At 34.7% G+C, this 13,306-nt stretch overlaps 1 protein-coding gene across 2 annotated transcripts; it reads left to right on the top strand.

Annotated features, from left to right (window-relative positions):
• The first annotated feature begins 9,406 nt into the window (after positions 1-9,406).
• Positions 9,407-13,306, top strand: LOC131595380 (heavy metal-associated isoprenylated plant protein 7-like). Of its 2 annotated transcripts, none has more exons than XM_058867724.1 (5): positions 9,407-9,613; positions 9,713-9,884; positions 10,515-10,717; positions 11,948-12,038; positions 12,703-13,306. In XM_058867724.1, exons 1-5 carry the CDS (start codon positions 9,605-9,607, stop codon positions 13,050-13,052), a joined length of 825 nt encoding a protein of 274 aa, XP_058723707.1. In that variant the 5' UTR covers positions 9,407-9,604; the 3' UTR covers positions 13,053-13,306. The 2 variants fall into 2 exon arrangements, with proteins under 2 accessions (XP_058723707.1, XP_058723706.1); XM_058867723.1 differs by having other exon boundaries at positions 9,410-9,613; positions 9,710-9,884.

The raw sequence follows: 13,306 nt of genomic DNA, 5'->3' as shown, positions 1-13,306 counted from the left end.
GATGTGCAATGAGGCAGTGTTGCAATCCATCTTAGAATGTTTTGTAGTGCTTTTGTTGAGACTTCTAGAAAGTTTATCAAATTTAGTGCTTAATTAATTCATTTTTCATTTTAGTGTTGTTTATGTAATCACTTATTGGTGATTCATGATGTAAATCTTCATATTCTTTAACTTGTGAAGAAATCTAAGCAAAAGTAATCATTTTTTAGACAAAATAATGGTTTCATTACTATTATACGCTTAATTTAATTTAAAAAAATACTATTCGTATCATTTTTTAGTTTAATATATTTCATTTAACATTTATATTTACAAAGATAATTTTTGTAAAAAATCTATTTATTTATTTATATATCTTTTTTCTAAGCAAAATAATCACATATTTTTACTCACCGATGGATATGACAAAATTTTAAGTTGGTGAGTGAAAATAAATTCTTTTTCTTCATAATTAATCTCTTACCTCTTCAAAACATTGTAATTTGTAATGTATAGAGTGTGGATATTGTGATTGGTTGTAACAATCGTGAAATTATTATGAATTATCTAGGGGACACATACAAGGAATTTGAAGAAAAAAAAGAAAAGGGTTAATAGTAGTTCACCCCCTGTAATGTTAGCGAATTTCGCTTTTCCCCCCTCCATGCCTTTTGGCAACGGTTTTTTCAAAAAAACCGTTGCCAAAACCTGCCTTTGGCAACAGTAGGGGGGTAAACCAAAACACGCTCATATTACAGGGGGTAATTCGTATAAGTATCAATAAAATAGAGAATTTATTTATTGACCTCTTATGAGGTGATTCCCAGCGAAAACCCCAACTTGTCCCTGCTTCGGAGATGTATCTCCGAAGTATTTTTTTTTCTAAATTTTTTCAGATTTCGGAAATGCATTTCCGAAATCTCAAAAAAATTGGTGTTTTCGGAGATGCATATTTCGAAAATGCATTTTCGAAATCTAAAAAAAATTGGTGTTTTCGGAGATGCATTTCTGAAATGGATGAAATTTCAAAAAATACGTTGTTTTTAACAGTCAGCTATTATTTCGGAAGTACATTTCCGAAATAATGTGTTCATATACCATTTTCCCTCCTTCACTATTTCATCATTTTTCTCCAAAACAAACTCAAACCCTCTCCAAAACTTCCATCAATATCAATCCATTTTTCGTCTCAAAATCAAGTTTCAAACTGTTGATCACGTTAAAGGGAGCATAGAAAGCTACAATTTGAGATAAACATCTCTCATTTCATCCCCTATTTCACTACATTGTTGCTGATTTTTGTGATGAAAACTGTGATGGTTCAGAAGTTCATTTCCGAAATAAGTTACCTAACAAATTTCAGAAATGCACTTCCGAAATAATGTCTGGCAGTAAAAAAACAGTTTTGGTCATTTTTTCTAATTTTTGCATATGTTAGGTATGGTGCATACGGACAACATTGTCGCTGATGACGTAGTAGTTCCGGAAGATGTCAACGTTAATAACGATCCGGTTAATGATGTTAAATCCATGATCGATGCAGTGGATGTATGACAACAATTTACACATGATCGGAGCTTCGCTTGTCGTGAACACTTGCTTGATTCGGTTCGTAGTGAAGCTAGTAAACTTGGATTTGGAATTGTTATTTTAAGGTCCGACAATGGAAATAGTATACGGAAAGTCTTTGTCGTTTTGAATTGCGAGAGGGGTGGGAGGTATGTACCAACAAACCGGGTATTAAAACACGAAGACACGGGATCGAGAAAGTGTGGGTGTCCGTTTAAGTTGCGTGTGACTCGGAGGGTTGATGATTTGTGGCGTTTAAGCGCCATTTGTGAATTCATAATCATGCCTTGGATGCCAAGCTACACGGGCATCCAACGGCGTGTCGGTTGTCCCGCGAAGAGAAGAATGTTATTTCGGATTTATCGATTATCAAAGTGGCGCCGAGAAACATACTTGCCGATTTGAAGCGAAAAAAACGGATAGCGTTTCAAATATCAAGCAAGTATACAATGAACGACACAATCTTAAAGTCTTGAAAATGGGCCCTCGGTCGGAAATGCAACAAATTTTGAAACTATTAGGCGATAACCAATACGTTTCAAGCTTCCGAACGTGTGAGGACAAAGTTACGGTGCGTGACATTTTTTGGACTCATCCCGAAAGTATCAAATTGTTTAACACATTTCCAACCGTTCTTGTGATGGATTCGACGTACAAGACCAACATGTATAGGCTTCCGCTTCTAGAGATTGTCGGTGTGACCTCGACGGACAAGACATTTTCAGTCGGATTTGCTTTTATGGAATGTGAAAAAGAAGATAACTTTACATGGGCTTTGGAAATATGCAAGTCTTTGTTGGTTGATCAAAAGAATATGCCAAATGTCATTGTTACCGGCCGAGACAATGCTTTGATGAATGCGGTCGATGCCGTCTTCCTGACATCGACCGCATTACTTTGCCGGTATCACATAACGTACAACGTGAGAAGTAAGCTCAAACCCGCGGTTGGCACGAAAGATAGGCTGGATGAAAACGATAAAGTCCTCAAAGCTGATGTTGTGGTGGATAGGATTATGGCCGCATGGAGGGAGATTTTAGATGCACATTCTGAAGAGATGTATACCGAGAAATTGGTACACTTTAGGTCTTTATGCGTTTCTATTAAGACTTTTTATCATTATGTCGAATCCACTATCCTTGACAAAGTAAAGGAAAAAGTTGTTTGTGCTTGGACAGATCGAGTAAGACATCTTGGTTGCACTACAACTAACCGAGTTGAATCCGCACATGCGGCGTTGAAGAGATGGTTGGGTGATAGCAAGAGGAATTTGTGTCGGGGATGGGACACCGTGAACCAAATGCTCGAAAATCAACACAATGAAATTCAAACATCTTTCGGTCAGAGCAAGATGGTTATGGAACACCGGTTTAAGGGCCAAAATCTATTCTCGCAATTGATTTACAACATATCCCGTGCGGGATTGAATTTTATGTTTCATGAAGTGAAGCGGGCGGAGACAACAAGTCCGAATAGTTCTAAATGTGGGTGCACAATTAGAAAAACATACGGGCTTCCATGTGCTTGTATACTTTCTAAAAAGATGAAGTTGAATTCACCGATACGCATGGATGAGGTAATCTACCATTGGAAGAAGCTCCGTTTTGATTTTTTCGAGCCATCGAAAGAAAATGATTCCAAAATAATCATCACCGACGAGTTGGAAGTGATAATGGATAAGTTTGCTAAAGCGGATGACACAATGAAAATGCACATAAAAGAACAATTGCGAAAAATTGCATTTCCGGAGACACCGATTTGAAACCGCCATCTCAACCGGTTAGAACGAAAGGTGCGCCAAAAAAACCGAAAAATACCCAAGAAGACACATCAACCAAACGATCTCCTTCCTACTTTGAACATGTTGATGCATTGATCCCGGATTCACCAACACCAAAGTAAAAGTGTAGTGGTAACAAAGGAGCGCGTATTTCGAAGCCGCCTCGCACACCTCCGATAAAAAAATCTCCCATGATCTACATTGATGAGATGCCGCTTTTTATGCACAAATATATTGATAACATGGTTGATGTTGGAGGCGACGGCAATTGTGGATATCGGGCCGTTGCGGGTTTGCTCGAAAAAGGAGAAGAAAATCACACTCTTATTCGACGGGAACTTATTTCGGAGTTAACCTCGCATAGGGACATCTACGCACGACTCTATGAAAATCAAGAAAACTTTGAGAAACTTCATGATTCACTTGTTCCATCACTAAGCGGTATCGCCCCGGTTTCGAAGTGGATGTCATTCCCCGATATGGGCCATCTCATAGCAAGTGCGTACGATCGGGTGTGTGTCAATTTGACGAGATTTGGATTATGTGAGACATTCTTTCCACTTCATAGCCGACCGCCTTTGGACGCAACGAGCCGCACCATATGTATCGGGTATCTAAGATCGCGCCACTTCGTGCAAGTTTTTTAAAAACTGGGGTGTCCTATACCGGCTACTTCTTGTGAGTGGACGGCACATCATACAAATGAGGCGGAGACTTGGCCGGATCCTTTCGTTGAAAGAATGGCGGAGTTTGAAGAAATGATGAAGCAAGAGCGTGAGGAAAATAGAGAGCGGTCGAAGAACATACTGATTTTAGATCTAAGCGCCACCGATTGATTCGGCGAATTTTAGTTTTAACCGGACCGTTTTTTTTTGTAATGACCGGTGCGTGTCATTTTTTGTATGTATTGTTGTTTACCATGTAAAATCAAACTGATTCAATACATATATAATATAAGTATGTTTAATGTTGTCATTATTTATGTTGTGCCTATTTTGTATGTAATTGTTATTGTTATCTCAAAACAGAATGCAATGCACAAAATGTGATTTTTCACCTCTGTTTCTGCAAAATTCGGAAGTTCATTTCCGAAATATACATGTTTTTGGACTTATTTCGGAAGTTCATTTCCGAAACATCCACTGAATGCAAGATAAGGTTTGTTGGGCCATTATTACTCCAATAAGTCTATAAATACAACACAATCCTTTTCATCCTCATCACACCACAAAACGCCAATGACACAAACCTACCCCCACCTAGCATTTGTATACTTCACCAGTGGCTACCCGATGCCGTTCCAATTCCGCTTCTCGCGCGACACGCCGTTCGCTGAATTGATAACGTCGCTCAACACGCTATTGCAATATCCAGAAAATCGGAAGGTTGTCAAGCTTGAGTACCGCTCGCCATCGCTTAATGACGACAGAGACATTGAGTTCACCCCATTCGAGGTCAAGAACGACAAAGATTTAGCGGTTTTGTGGACAACTTTCGACCGATTTTCTTCGAAGGGTCCGATCGAGTTGGATGCGAAACTTCAAAGATCGGGGGCCGACCTTATCAAAATGTTGACTCATCCTCACCTACCCGTGTTTAACAATATGTAACTTTAATTTTATGTAATGTGATCGATGTAATCTTCATCCTTTAAATAAATCGAATCGTTGTTGTTTGTTATTTTTCTTCTGTATCAGACCTTATTTCGGAAGTACATTTCCGAATTCTTCCAAGGGGGTGAATTCGGAAATGTACTTCCGAATTCACCTATTTTCTGGAAAAAAACATTATTTCAGATGTACATTTCCGAAATTAATTTTTTTCATTAAAAAAAACATGTTTTCGGAAGTGCATTTCCGAAACCACCTTTTTTTTCATAAAAAAGTGACTTCGGAAATGCATTTCCGAAGTTTAGGGAAATTTTGGGGTTTTCGCCAGGGGTGACCAAGAAGATAAGGAGGTGGATAAAGAAATTCTCAAAAAATAAAGCAGTTGATGCAAATTTAAAAAAAAAAAACAAAAGTTAATGACTGAAGATTATAATTGTTTTCCCTGAAATTTACAAGTTTATGTCACAAGTAGCGAGTTATTAGTTAAAAAATTATTAATTAAGCATGCTAAGATGATTTTGGATCAAATCCTCAAACTTGGCCAAAGATCTTTCACTTTGGTTGAGTTTTTGACATTTGTTCTAAAAGTAGTGGAAACCATCTGTGTGATTCTTTCTTCCTTCGAAGACATGTTGAAGCATTTCTTTCTGAAACTGTTATGACCAAACAACTTTGCAATAGATTGCTCTGTGATGAAAATCTTTCTTTCTAGAATGAACGATGAAATCACAAGGTCGGTTGTTTTAGCATGAATCCAAAAATCCTTCACCAATGCATGATATACTAGTCCTTTGAGACGATGAAAGAAAGATATTCAGCCTTGAGTAGCGTCATCTCCAGTGAGATCAAACTCTTTGAGCTTCAAATTTTCAAAATTCACGATTAGTTCACAAAAAAACTTCTAGGTCGGCAACTAATGTTGATAACGTGATTTGTGGAAAGTTTTCACCCATAATTGCAGTACTTTGTTGATCAGCCATAAAGCAATTGAAAATATCCTGACACCCAACAGTTGATCTTCCCCCAAGTTTCAATAATTTGAAGATCTAAATTCTAGACCTTCAAGAAATTTGTTTTTTTACCTTAACTTTCTTTGTAAAAAATGTAATATTTTGGGTAAACAATGTATTGTAAACAGATTAATGTATTAATATTCTGGGTAAATAATGTAACGAGTTTTTTCATAAAAAAAAAACAATTTGTCTTACCCTTTGGTTTTATAGATAAATCGAGAGGTAAGATATGCTAGTTTTGGTAATAATAAAAGTGTTGCTACTGGAGTTCGAAGCCATGTGCATTTAACTAAACCCTCGGCGTTTTAATAACCGAAGGGTAAAGTGACAACTTGTTATGCCGCCCTTTGTGACCTCGCTTATGTAGCCGAGGTTAAATGTATAAGATGTGTTTTTTGTAGTAGTGATTTTAACCATTAATATATCTCATAGTCTAGAAGACGGAAAGTCCTAGAGGGATTTTGACTTAGGACCTTCTGACCCAGAGAGCCTTCTAACTTCAGAGGGATAACTGGTTTAGAGTCACGTTTCCCAGAATTACACTTTAACCATCCAAAGGCTACACGTATTGAGATTTATCATTTAGTTAGACACTTTTCCATTTTCAAATTCCTCAAAAAAAAAAATCTATCTTCGGCAACGGGTTTTGTAAAGATATCATCCCATTGATGGTATGTATAGATAAATTTTTAGTCTAAAATTCTCTATTGAACGTAGTCTTTGATAAAGTGATATTTTATCTTAATGTGTTTGGCCCTAGAGTGTAAGATGAGATTTCTAGAAAAACACATAACATAAGTATTATCATAGAAGATAGTAATGTTACTCTCTTTTAGTTGGTAATTTTTTAGTTAATTCTTCATCCATTCTGTGTCTGGAAGAGCTTCATCAATGGATGTTGGTTTCGTCATAGACATCAAACCAAGAAGCATTTATTCATCTTGTCTAAATGAAGATATGGTTCTTTTAGGTTCTGTTTTGTACCCTATAATCAGTTTTTCAGGATGAGAGAATCTTTGCTTGTGCTTTCTCTAAGGTGCTGGTGTGTCTGCAACTTCTGGCACTGATTGTGAGTTTTATCTTTAGCACTTCCATAGTCTTTATCCTCAGAGTCCTTGACTTCAGAATTTGAATAGATGATTTCTAAATTTGCAAGCTTTTCAACTTGCTTTGACTTTTCAGAGTCAAGCTTATCATCAAACTTAACATGAATTGATTCTTCAATAATTTTGGTTTGAGTGTTATATACTTTGTAGCCTTTTGAGAGTTTAGAGTATCCTAACATGACACAATTTTGAGCTTTATAATAAAACCTGTTTAAGTTGTCTTTATTATTGAGCATAAAACAAATACAACCAGATGGATGAAAATAAGAAATGTTGGGATTTTTTTTCTTCTACAATTCATAAGGATTCTTATCGATAATCAATCTTATAAAGATCCTATTTTGAATGTACCATGCAGTATTTACCGCTTCTGTCTAGAAGTGCTTTGCAATATTTGTCTCATTGCCCATGGTTCTGGCAAGGTACGATTTTTCCTCTACACAACTCCATTCCGTTGAGGAGTTATAGGACAGGAGAAATCATGCGAGATGATCACTTTTGAATTTACCACCATGATCACTTTTGACTTTAACAATTGTTAAACCTTTTTCGTTTTGCACTTGTGAACAGAAGGTAGTAAACACAGAATGTGACTCATCCTTGTGTTTTAAAAACTTTACCCATGTCCATTTGTTGTAGTCATGTACAATGACTAAACCATACTTCTTGCCATATATTGAAGTTGTTTTAACTGGACCAAACATATCAATATGAAAGAGTTCTAGAGGCCTAAAGGTGGAAAAAAATTTAACTTTAAAGGAGGTTTTAGAAAATTTATCTTCCTAGCATGCCTCACAAAGAGCATTTTAAGCCAACTTCAGATTTGGAAGGCCTCTGACTAAGTAGAGCTTGTTGAACTTAGAGATTCTTCTCGTGCTAATATGGTTCAACCTTCTATGTCAAGTCCATTGTTCTTCGTTCACTGACATAAGGCATTTTACATTTTGTTTTTCTAAATCAGAAATTTTGATTTTATAGATGTTGGTTCCTCTTACCGCTGAAAAGTACAGAGCCATCCTTTTGACTCACAATTTTACAAAACGTTTGATAAAATATAATGTCATAACCATTGTCACTTAATTGACTTATGGACAGAAGGTTATGCATTAGACCTTCAACTAATAAAACATTTTTAATAGAGGGAAGATAATTGTACCAATTGTTCCTGCACCAATAATCTTACCCTTCTTAATTCCTCCAAAACCTACAGAACCTCTAGGGTTAAGTTCCAACTCTTAGAACATATGTCTTTCTCATAAGGTATAATACAAGTCCTTTTGACATTGGACGCCAAACTTGCACAAATCTTATTGAACGGTTCTGACGCGCGACTTTTTCTTTGATACGCACAACCACCCTCCTACATCATTAACTTCTGCAATGCAGAACAACAAAACTAGAAAGTCAACTTTTGTATCCTCTTGAAAAACATGAAAAATGCCGAAAAAAGCATACTTTGCCCAAATGTTCTAACTTCAATTTTCAAAAAATCTACATGCATGCCTAACTAAAAAATCTATTATGCGTCTTAATGTACCTCAAACAACCTATTATGCGTTTAACTTCAAACTAATGCATTATAAAACAATAATAATGAAAGAAAACAAAAAATTTACCGAGGGTGAGAAGTCTACAGTTTTCGATTGAACGAAGGGAGTAGAGATTGATTGATGTCTTAGTCTTGAATGCAATGTAATAGAAGTAGCGAGAAAACTTTAAAAATGATGGAAATAGAGTTTGTCAACGAATTTTGTTTTGGTTCTAATTAAACTTTCTGAAATGAAATGAAGAAGAATGAATAAGTAAGATTTGACGCGTTATATGAATCAAACGCGTACAAAACTTAATTTCTGTAAAAAATTATGGAGCTTAGCCTCCGAATATTTTCATCTATATTTAAGCATGGATCTGGGATTTGACTTTAATTGTATTTTAAATTCGTCGGAAAATTATATTACAAATCTTAAGACATTATTATTTTTTCATTAGGTGCGTGAATACTGAATACTACTAAAATTGCATAGAGTAATCCCAAAAAGTATGCTCTAAATTTTACCTCAAAACCCAAATTATTTGAAATACTTAAATTACACTCGTCCTAATATACAAATTAGTAATAAACTCGAGTATACCAACAGTATCAAAATTTGAATTTATCCATACATATTTGTGTGTCTGACAAATTTATGATATTTTAATTGTATATACTATAATATAAGTATATTAGTTATTATAGAAATTTCTAAAAATACATCACCACCATTCTTTAGTACAAGATGATGAAGACAATTAGGAACAAGAGTACTAGTGTCATTACTACGGCCCAAAGTTATAGGTCATGCTGACTCATCCATGGTCCTTACTCTCTCTATTCTGCATAAATGGTCCACCTCAGATTTTCAAAATCTCTACCTTAATTTAATGTTTTTCTCCCTCACTCTCTCATCTAACCTTTCTCTATAACTACACAAAGAGAAAAAAAATTCACATCAATCAATTAGTGTATATATATATTACACTCTTCTGTTGCAAGCAAAATTTCTAGAAATGGGTGAAGTAAGTGTTATTTTACACCTAATGTTTATACTAGTAGTTCATTGATGAAGCTTTTATAGTTGATATTAAAATGTTTTGTTTGGTTTTGAAATCAAGGAGAAGAAGGAAGAAGAAAAGAAAGAAGAAAGCAAAGAGGAAAAGAAGGAAGAAGAGAAAAAGGAAGAAGAAAAGAAAGATGAAGAACAACCTCCTCAAGAGATAGTGCTCAAAGTTGATATGCATTGTGAAGCTTGTGCAAGGAAAGTTGCAAAAGCATTGAAAGGATTTGAAGGTAATAATTAATTTATTAGTTAAATAATTAATTAATTTCTTATTCAACTTCTTGCTCTAAGCTCTATAAGACATTTTTCTGACATATGAATTTAACCATGTCATTAAAAATTTAATTAATCAAACATGATTTTTGCTGCAAATGTTTTGAATAGAGTATCTTTGGTTTCATGGCTTATAGAATAGATATATTAAATATTCAATAAAAAAATTAAATTTGTTTTAATTAGAGAATTTTTTTTTCAAAATTACAATGAATATTGTGATTATTTGAAATTCAGTGTTAATTCAAACATGCAAAGGAGCTACTTTGTTTAATTAGGCAATAATAATGTTACAGATAACTACTGCTAGATTTTAGGATCCACTAGTGTCAGCTTGGTACTTTGTTCTCTTTTTTCCTCTCCTTTTTCCCTTGTTAGATGGATCTACCATTCATGATTGATTTTGAATTTCACATCATATACATGATGAAATAATAATTTCTCAATATATAAAATTCTCAACTTTTACACATGTTTATTAAATAGGACAAAAGTTACATTAAAGTTGTATGTGTAAATTGAGGATTATATATTAATTAATTATTAATAAATTTGAATTTAAAATAAAAAAAATTTGTGTTTGAAAGGAGTGGAGGAGGTGAGTGCAGATAGTAAGAGCAGCAAAGTGGTAGTGAAAGGAAAGGCAGCAGACCCCATAAAAGTACTCAAAAGACTACAAAAGAAAAGTGGTAAGAAAGTGGAACTTATTTCACCTTTGCCTAAACCTCAAGAAGAGAAAAAAGAAGAAGAAATCAAAGAACCACCAAAGCCAGAAGAGAAAAAAGATGAGGTAACAATTACACTATCATTTCTATTATTTTCCTAATTATATATATTTTGAATCTACAATTCGTCTGATTAAGATCAGACGGTTACAATTTAGGGTTTAGGATTTAATTTTTTGATTAAAATTAGAAGGTTACAATTTAGGGTTTGGTTGTCCAATTAAGATTAGACGGTTACAATGAGAGTTTAGGGTTTAGTTGTTTGATTAAGATTAAACGGCTGTGATTAAATGAGAGCGTGAATATAGGGTTAATATGACATGACATAATGGAATCAAGTTCCAATGAATGGGGGATTGTACATGAGGGAGTAACATGCATGAATACTTGTTTAGTGTAATGTTTTGAATGGATAGAGTTTGCAAGTGGCATTAGTTTTACCCTTTTGGTTTATTGTTCTTGTTGTTTTTACAATGCAAGTACTAGTACACACACTAGGAGATAGCATGAAAGTAACGAAACAAAAATACGAAAATGATGCCCCTACTATAAAGGCACATTAAACGAGGGCAAAGACTGTGACAATTAAGAGATGAGTTTGACCCCACTTTTCTTTTTTCATCTTGACATGCAGCATAATGGGGTCACAGTCACGGACTCACTCTGTGTATTTTGCATGCACCAAACTTCATATATAAAAATATATTATTAATATATGTGTGTGACATTGTGTCAACATATTGATATATATGTATGAATTATGATATGAATTATTTTGAAAGGAAAAACATTATGTGACGTGGGGTAAAAGTTAAGATAAGAGGTGTTGTGTTGTCGATTATGGATTTGATGAGGATGAGATGAGTAGGGTATGGTAGCTCTATATCCTATGGTGATAACTAATTTTTAGGGTACGTTTTTGGAACCCTACACCACATGCATGGCCCATATTTTAATTGTGAAAATATTTGAAACTTGTAGGACATTCTAGAGGCTTTTATTATGGAGCTATTAAATGATTTTGTCACAATTTGACAAATAATTATTAGGACATTAATCATGAACCAATCAACATTAAATATGCACAAAACACTGACGCAGATACCGATATCAGAGATAACATCGACACAGACTCGGTGATACCGTAATTATTTAATATATATAATTAAACATAATCACATGTGTCTTGTTGTTAGAGTTGATGCATTTTACTGTTACAGAATATTCAAATATAGGTGAATTTGTTAGTTATGGGTAAACAAACATTGATTTATGGTATGGTTGGTTTGTGACAGGGTCCTACTGTGGTGACAATAGTTCTTAAAATAAGAATGCATTGTGATGCATGTGCTCAAGTTATACAGAAGAGAATTCGTAAGATAAAAGGTATAAAGATTCATTCCTCTTTTTCACTTTGGTGCATACAAAGGTTGATTTAATGAAGTATATTCTAATGATGGATTAAGAATCATGATATGTGGCACTAATCACGCACTAGGGAGCTTTTTTTAATGTTTTTCATGCAACCTTTTGACCAAAAGTGTTGTGATTTTATCGTTAATCTATGTATGATACTAATAGATCTCCCTTCCCCAACTATGAGAGTTCTTTATAGCGAAATTGACTAGACTCCCCCAATGTTACTTGTTGTCCCGTTTAGACCCGTCCCACCAAAGCAAATTCTATCGTAAAAAGGTGGGAAGGACAAATAAAGTAGAAGAGGTGGACCAAAAACTTTGTTTAGGCCTCCTAAAAAGAATGGGCTAAATAGACACTCGGGTCATTCCTAAAGTTTAAAAGTGACAAACGATCATGTCCGTTCTGTTTAGGTTTGCACCTGCCACAATGAAGCAAGAAAATTGAGGGGGCGAGCCGAAAAACTTTGGCCCGGACCCCAAAGATGGTTGGCTCAACGGGCAGGCCTGGCCTGTTTTTCCATCTCTATTCAGAGGTTTCAAATAGGATTATCTCTGAGGGAGGAAATATAATAAAAACAAAAAACCTATTTTTCGAAAACTTCATTTTTATGTGAAAATCATAACATGTGCAGGTGTAGAATCAGTGGAAACAGATTTAGGAAACGATCAAGCCATAGTAAAAGGTGTAATCGATCCAGCAAAGCTTGTTGATGAAGTATACAAGAGAACCAAAAAGCAAGCTACAATAGTGAAAGAGGAGGAAGAAAAGAAGGAAGAAGAGAAGAAAGAGGAAGAGAAAAAGGAAGAGAAAAAAGAAGGAGAAGAAGAGAAAAAAGAGGGTGAAGAAAACAAGGAAGAAGAAGATGATAATAAAACTGAAATCAAGCGTAGTGAATATTGGCCATCAAAAGATTATATTGATTATGCTTATGCACCTGAGATTTTCAGTGATGAAAATCCAAATGCTTGTTCTGTTATGTAGACTTGTTATTTGTAATGTTTATGTATTTTAGTAGTAGCTTATTAGATTAAGCTAGTTTTCTATTTCTATGTAACATAGTATAGTAGTGAATATTTTAAGTTTTTAGGTTTCTGTTGTGTTTATGAGCTTTCAATGAATTTAACTGTCAAAAGATGGCAGAATCACTTATGTTGGTGTATGTATGTGTTAAAGATGGCAGAATCACTTATTTTGGCCTGAAATTTATTATGTACCTATAATGTTGACACAAGTAA

The sequence above is a fragment of the Vicia villosa genome, linkage group LG4 (genome assembly GCF_029867415.1).
Source record: "Vicia villosa cultivar HV-30 ecotype Madison, WI linkage group LG4, Vvil1.0, whole genome shotgun sequence".
Taxonomy (NCBI): domain Eukaryota; kingdom Viridiplantae; phylum Streptophyta; class Magnoliopsida; order Fabales; family Fabaceae; genus Vicia; species Vicia villosa.
Note: the sequence above shows the minus strand (reverse complement) of the source record. Positions and strands in the feature narration are given on the sequence as shown.

Excerpts from the sequence above, each read along its gene's own strand:
- LOC131595380 (XM_058867723.1), top strand. Across the intron at positions 9,885-10,514 it reads AGCATTGAAAGGATTTGAAG|GAGTGGAGGAGGTGAGTGCA; the intron begins GTAATAATTAAT and ends TGTGTTTGAAAG. Across the intron at positions 10,718-11,947 it reads CAGAAGAGAAAAAAGATGAG|GGTCCTACTGTGGTGACAAT; the intron begins GTAACAATTACA and ends GGTTTGTGACAG.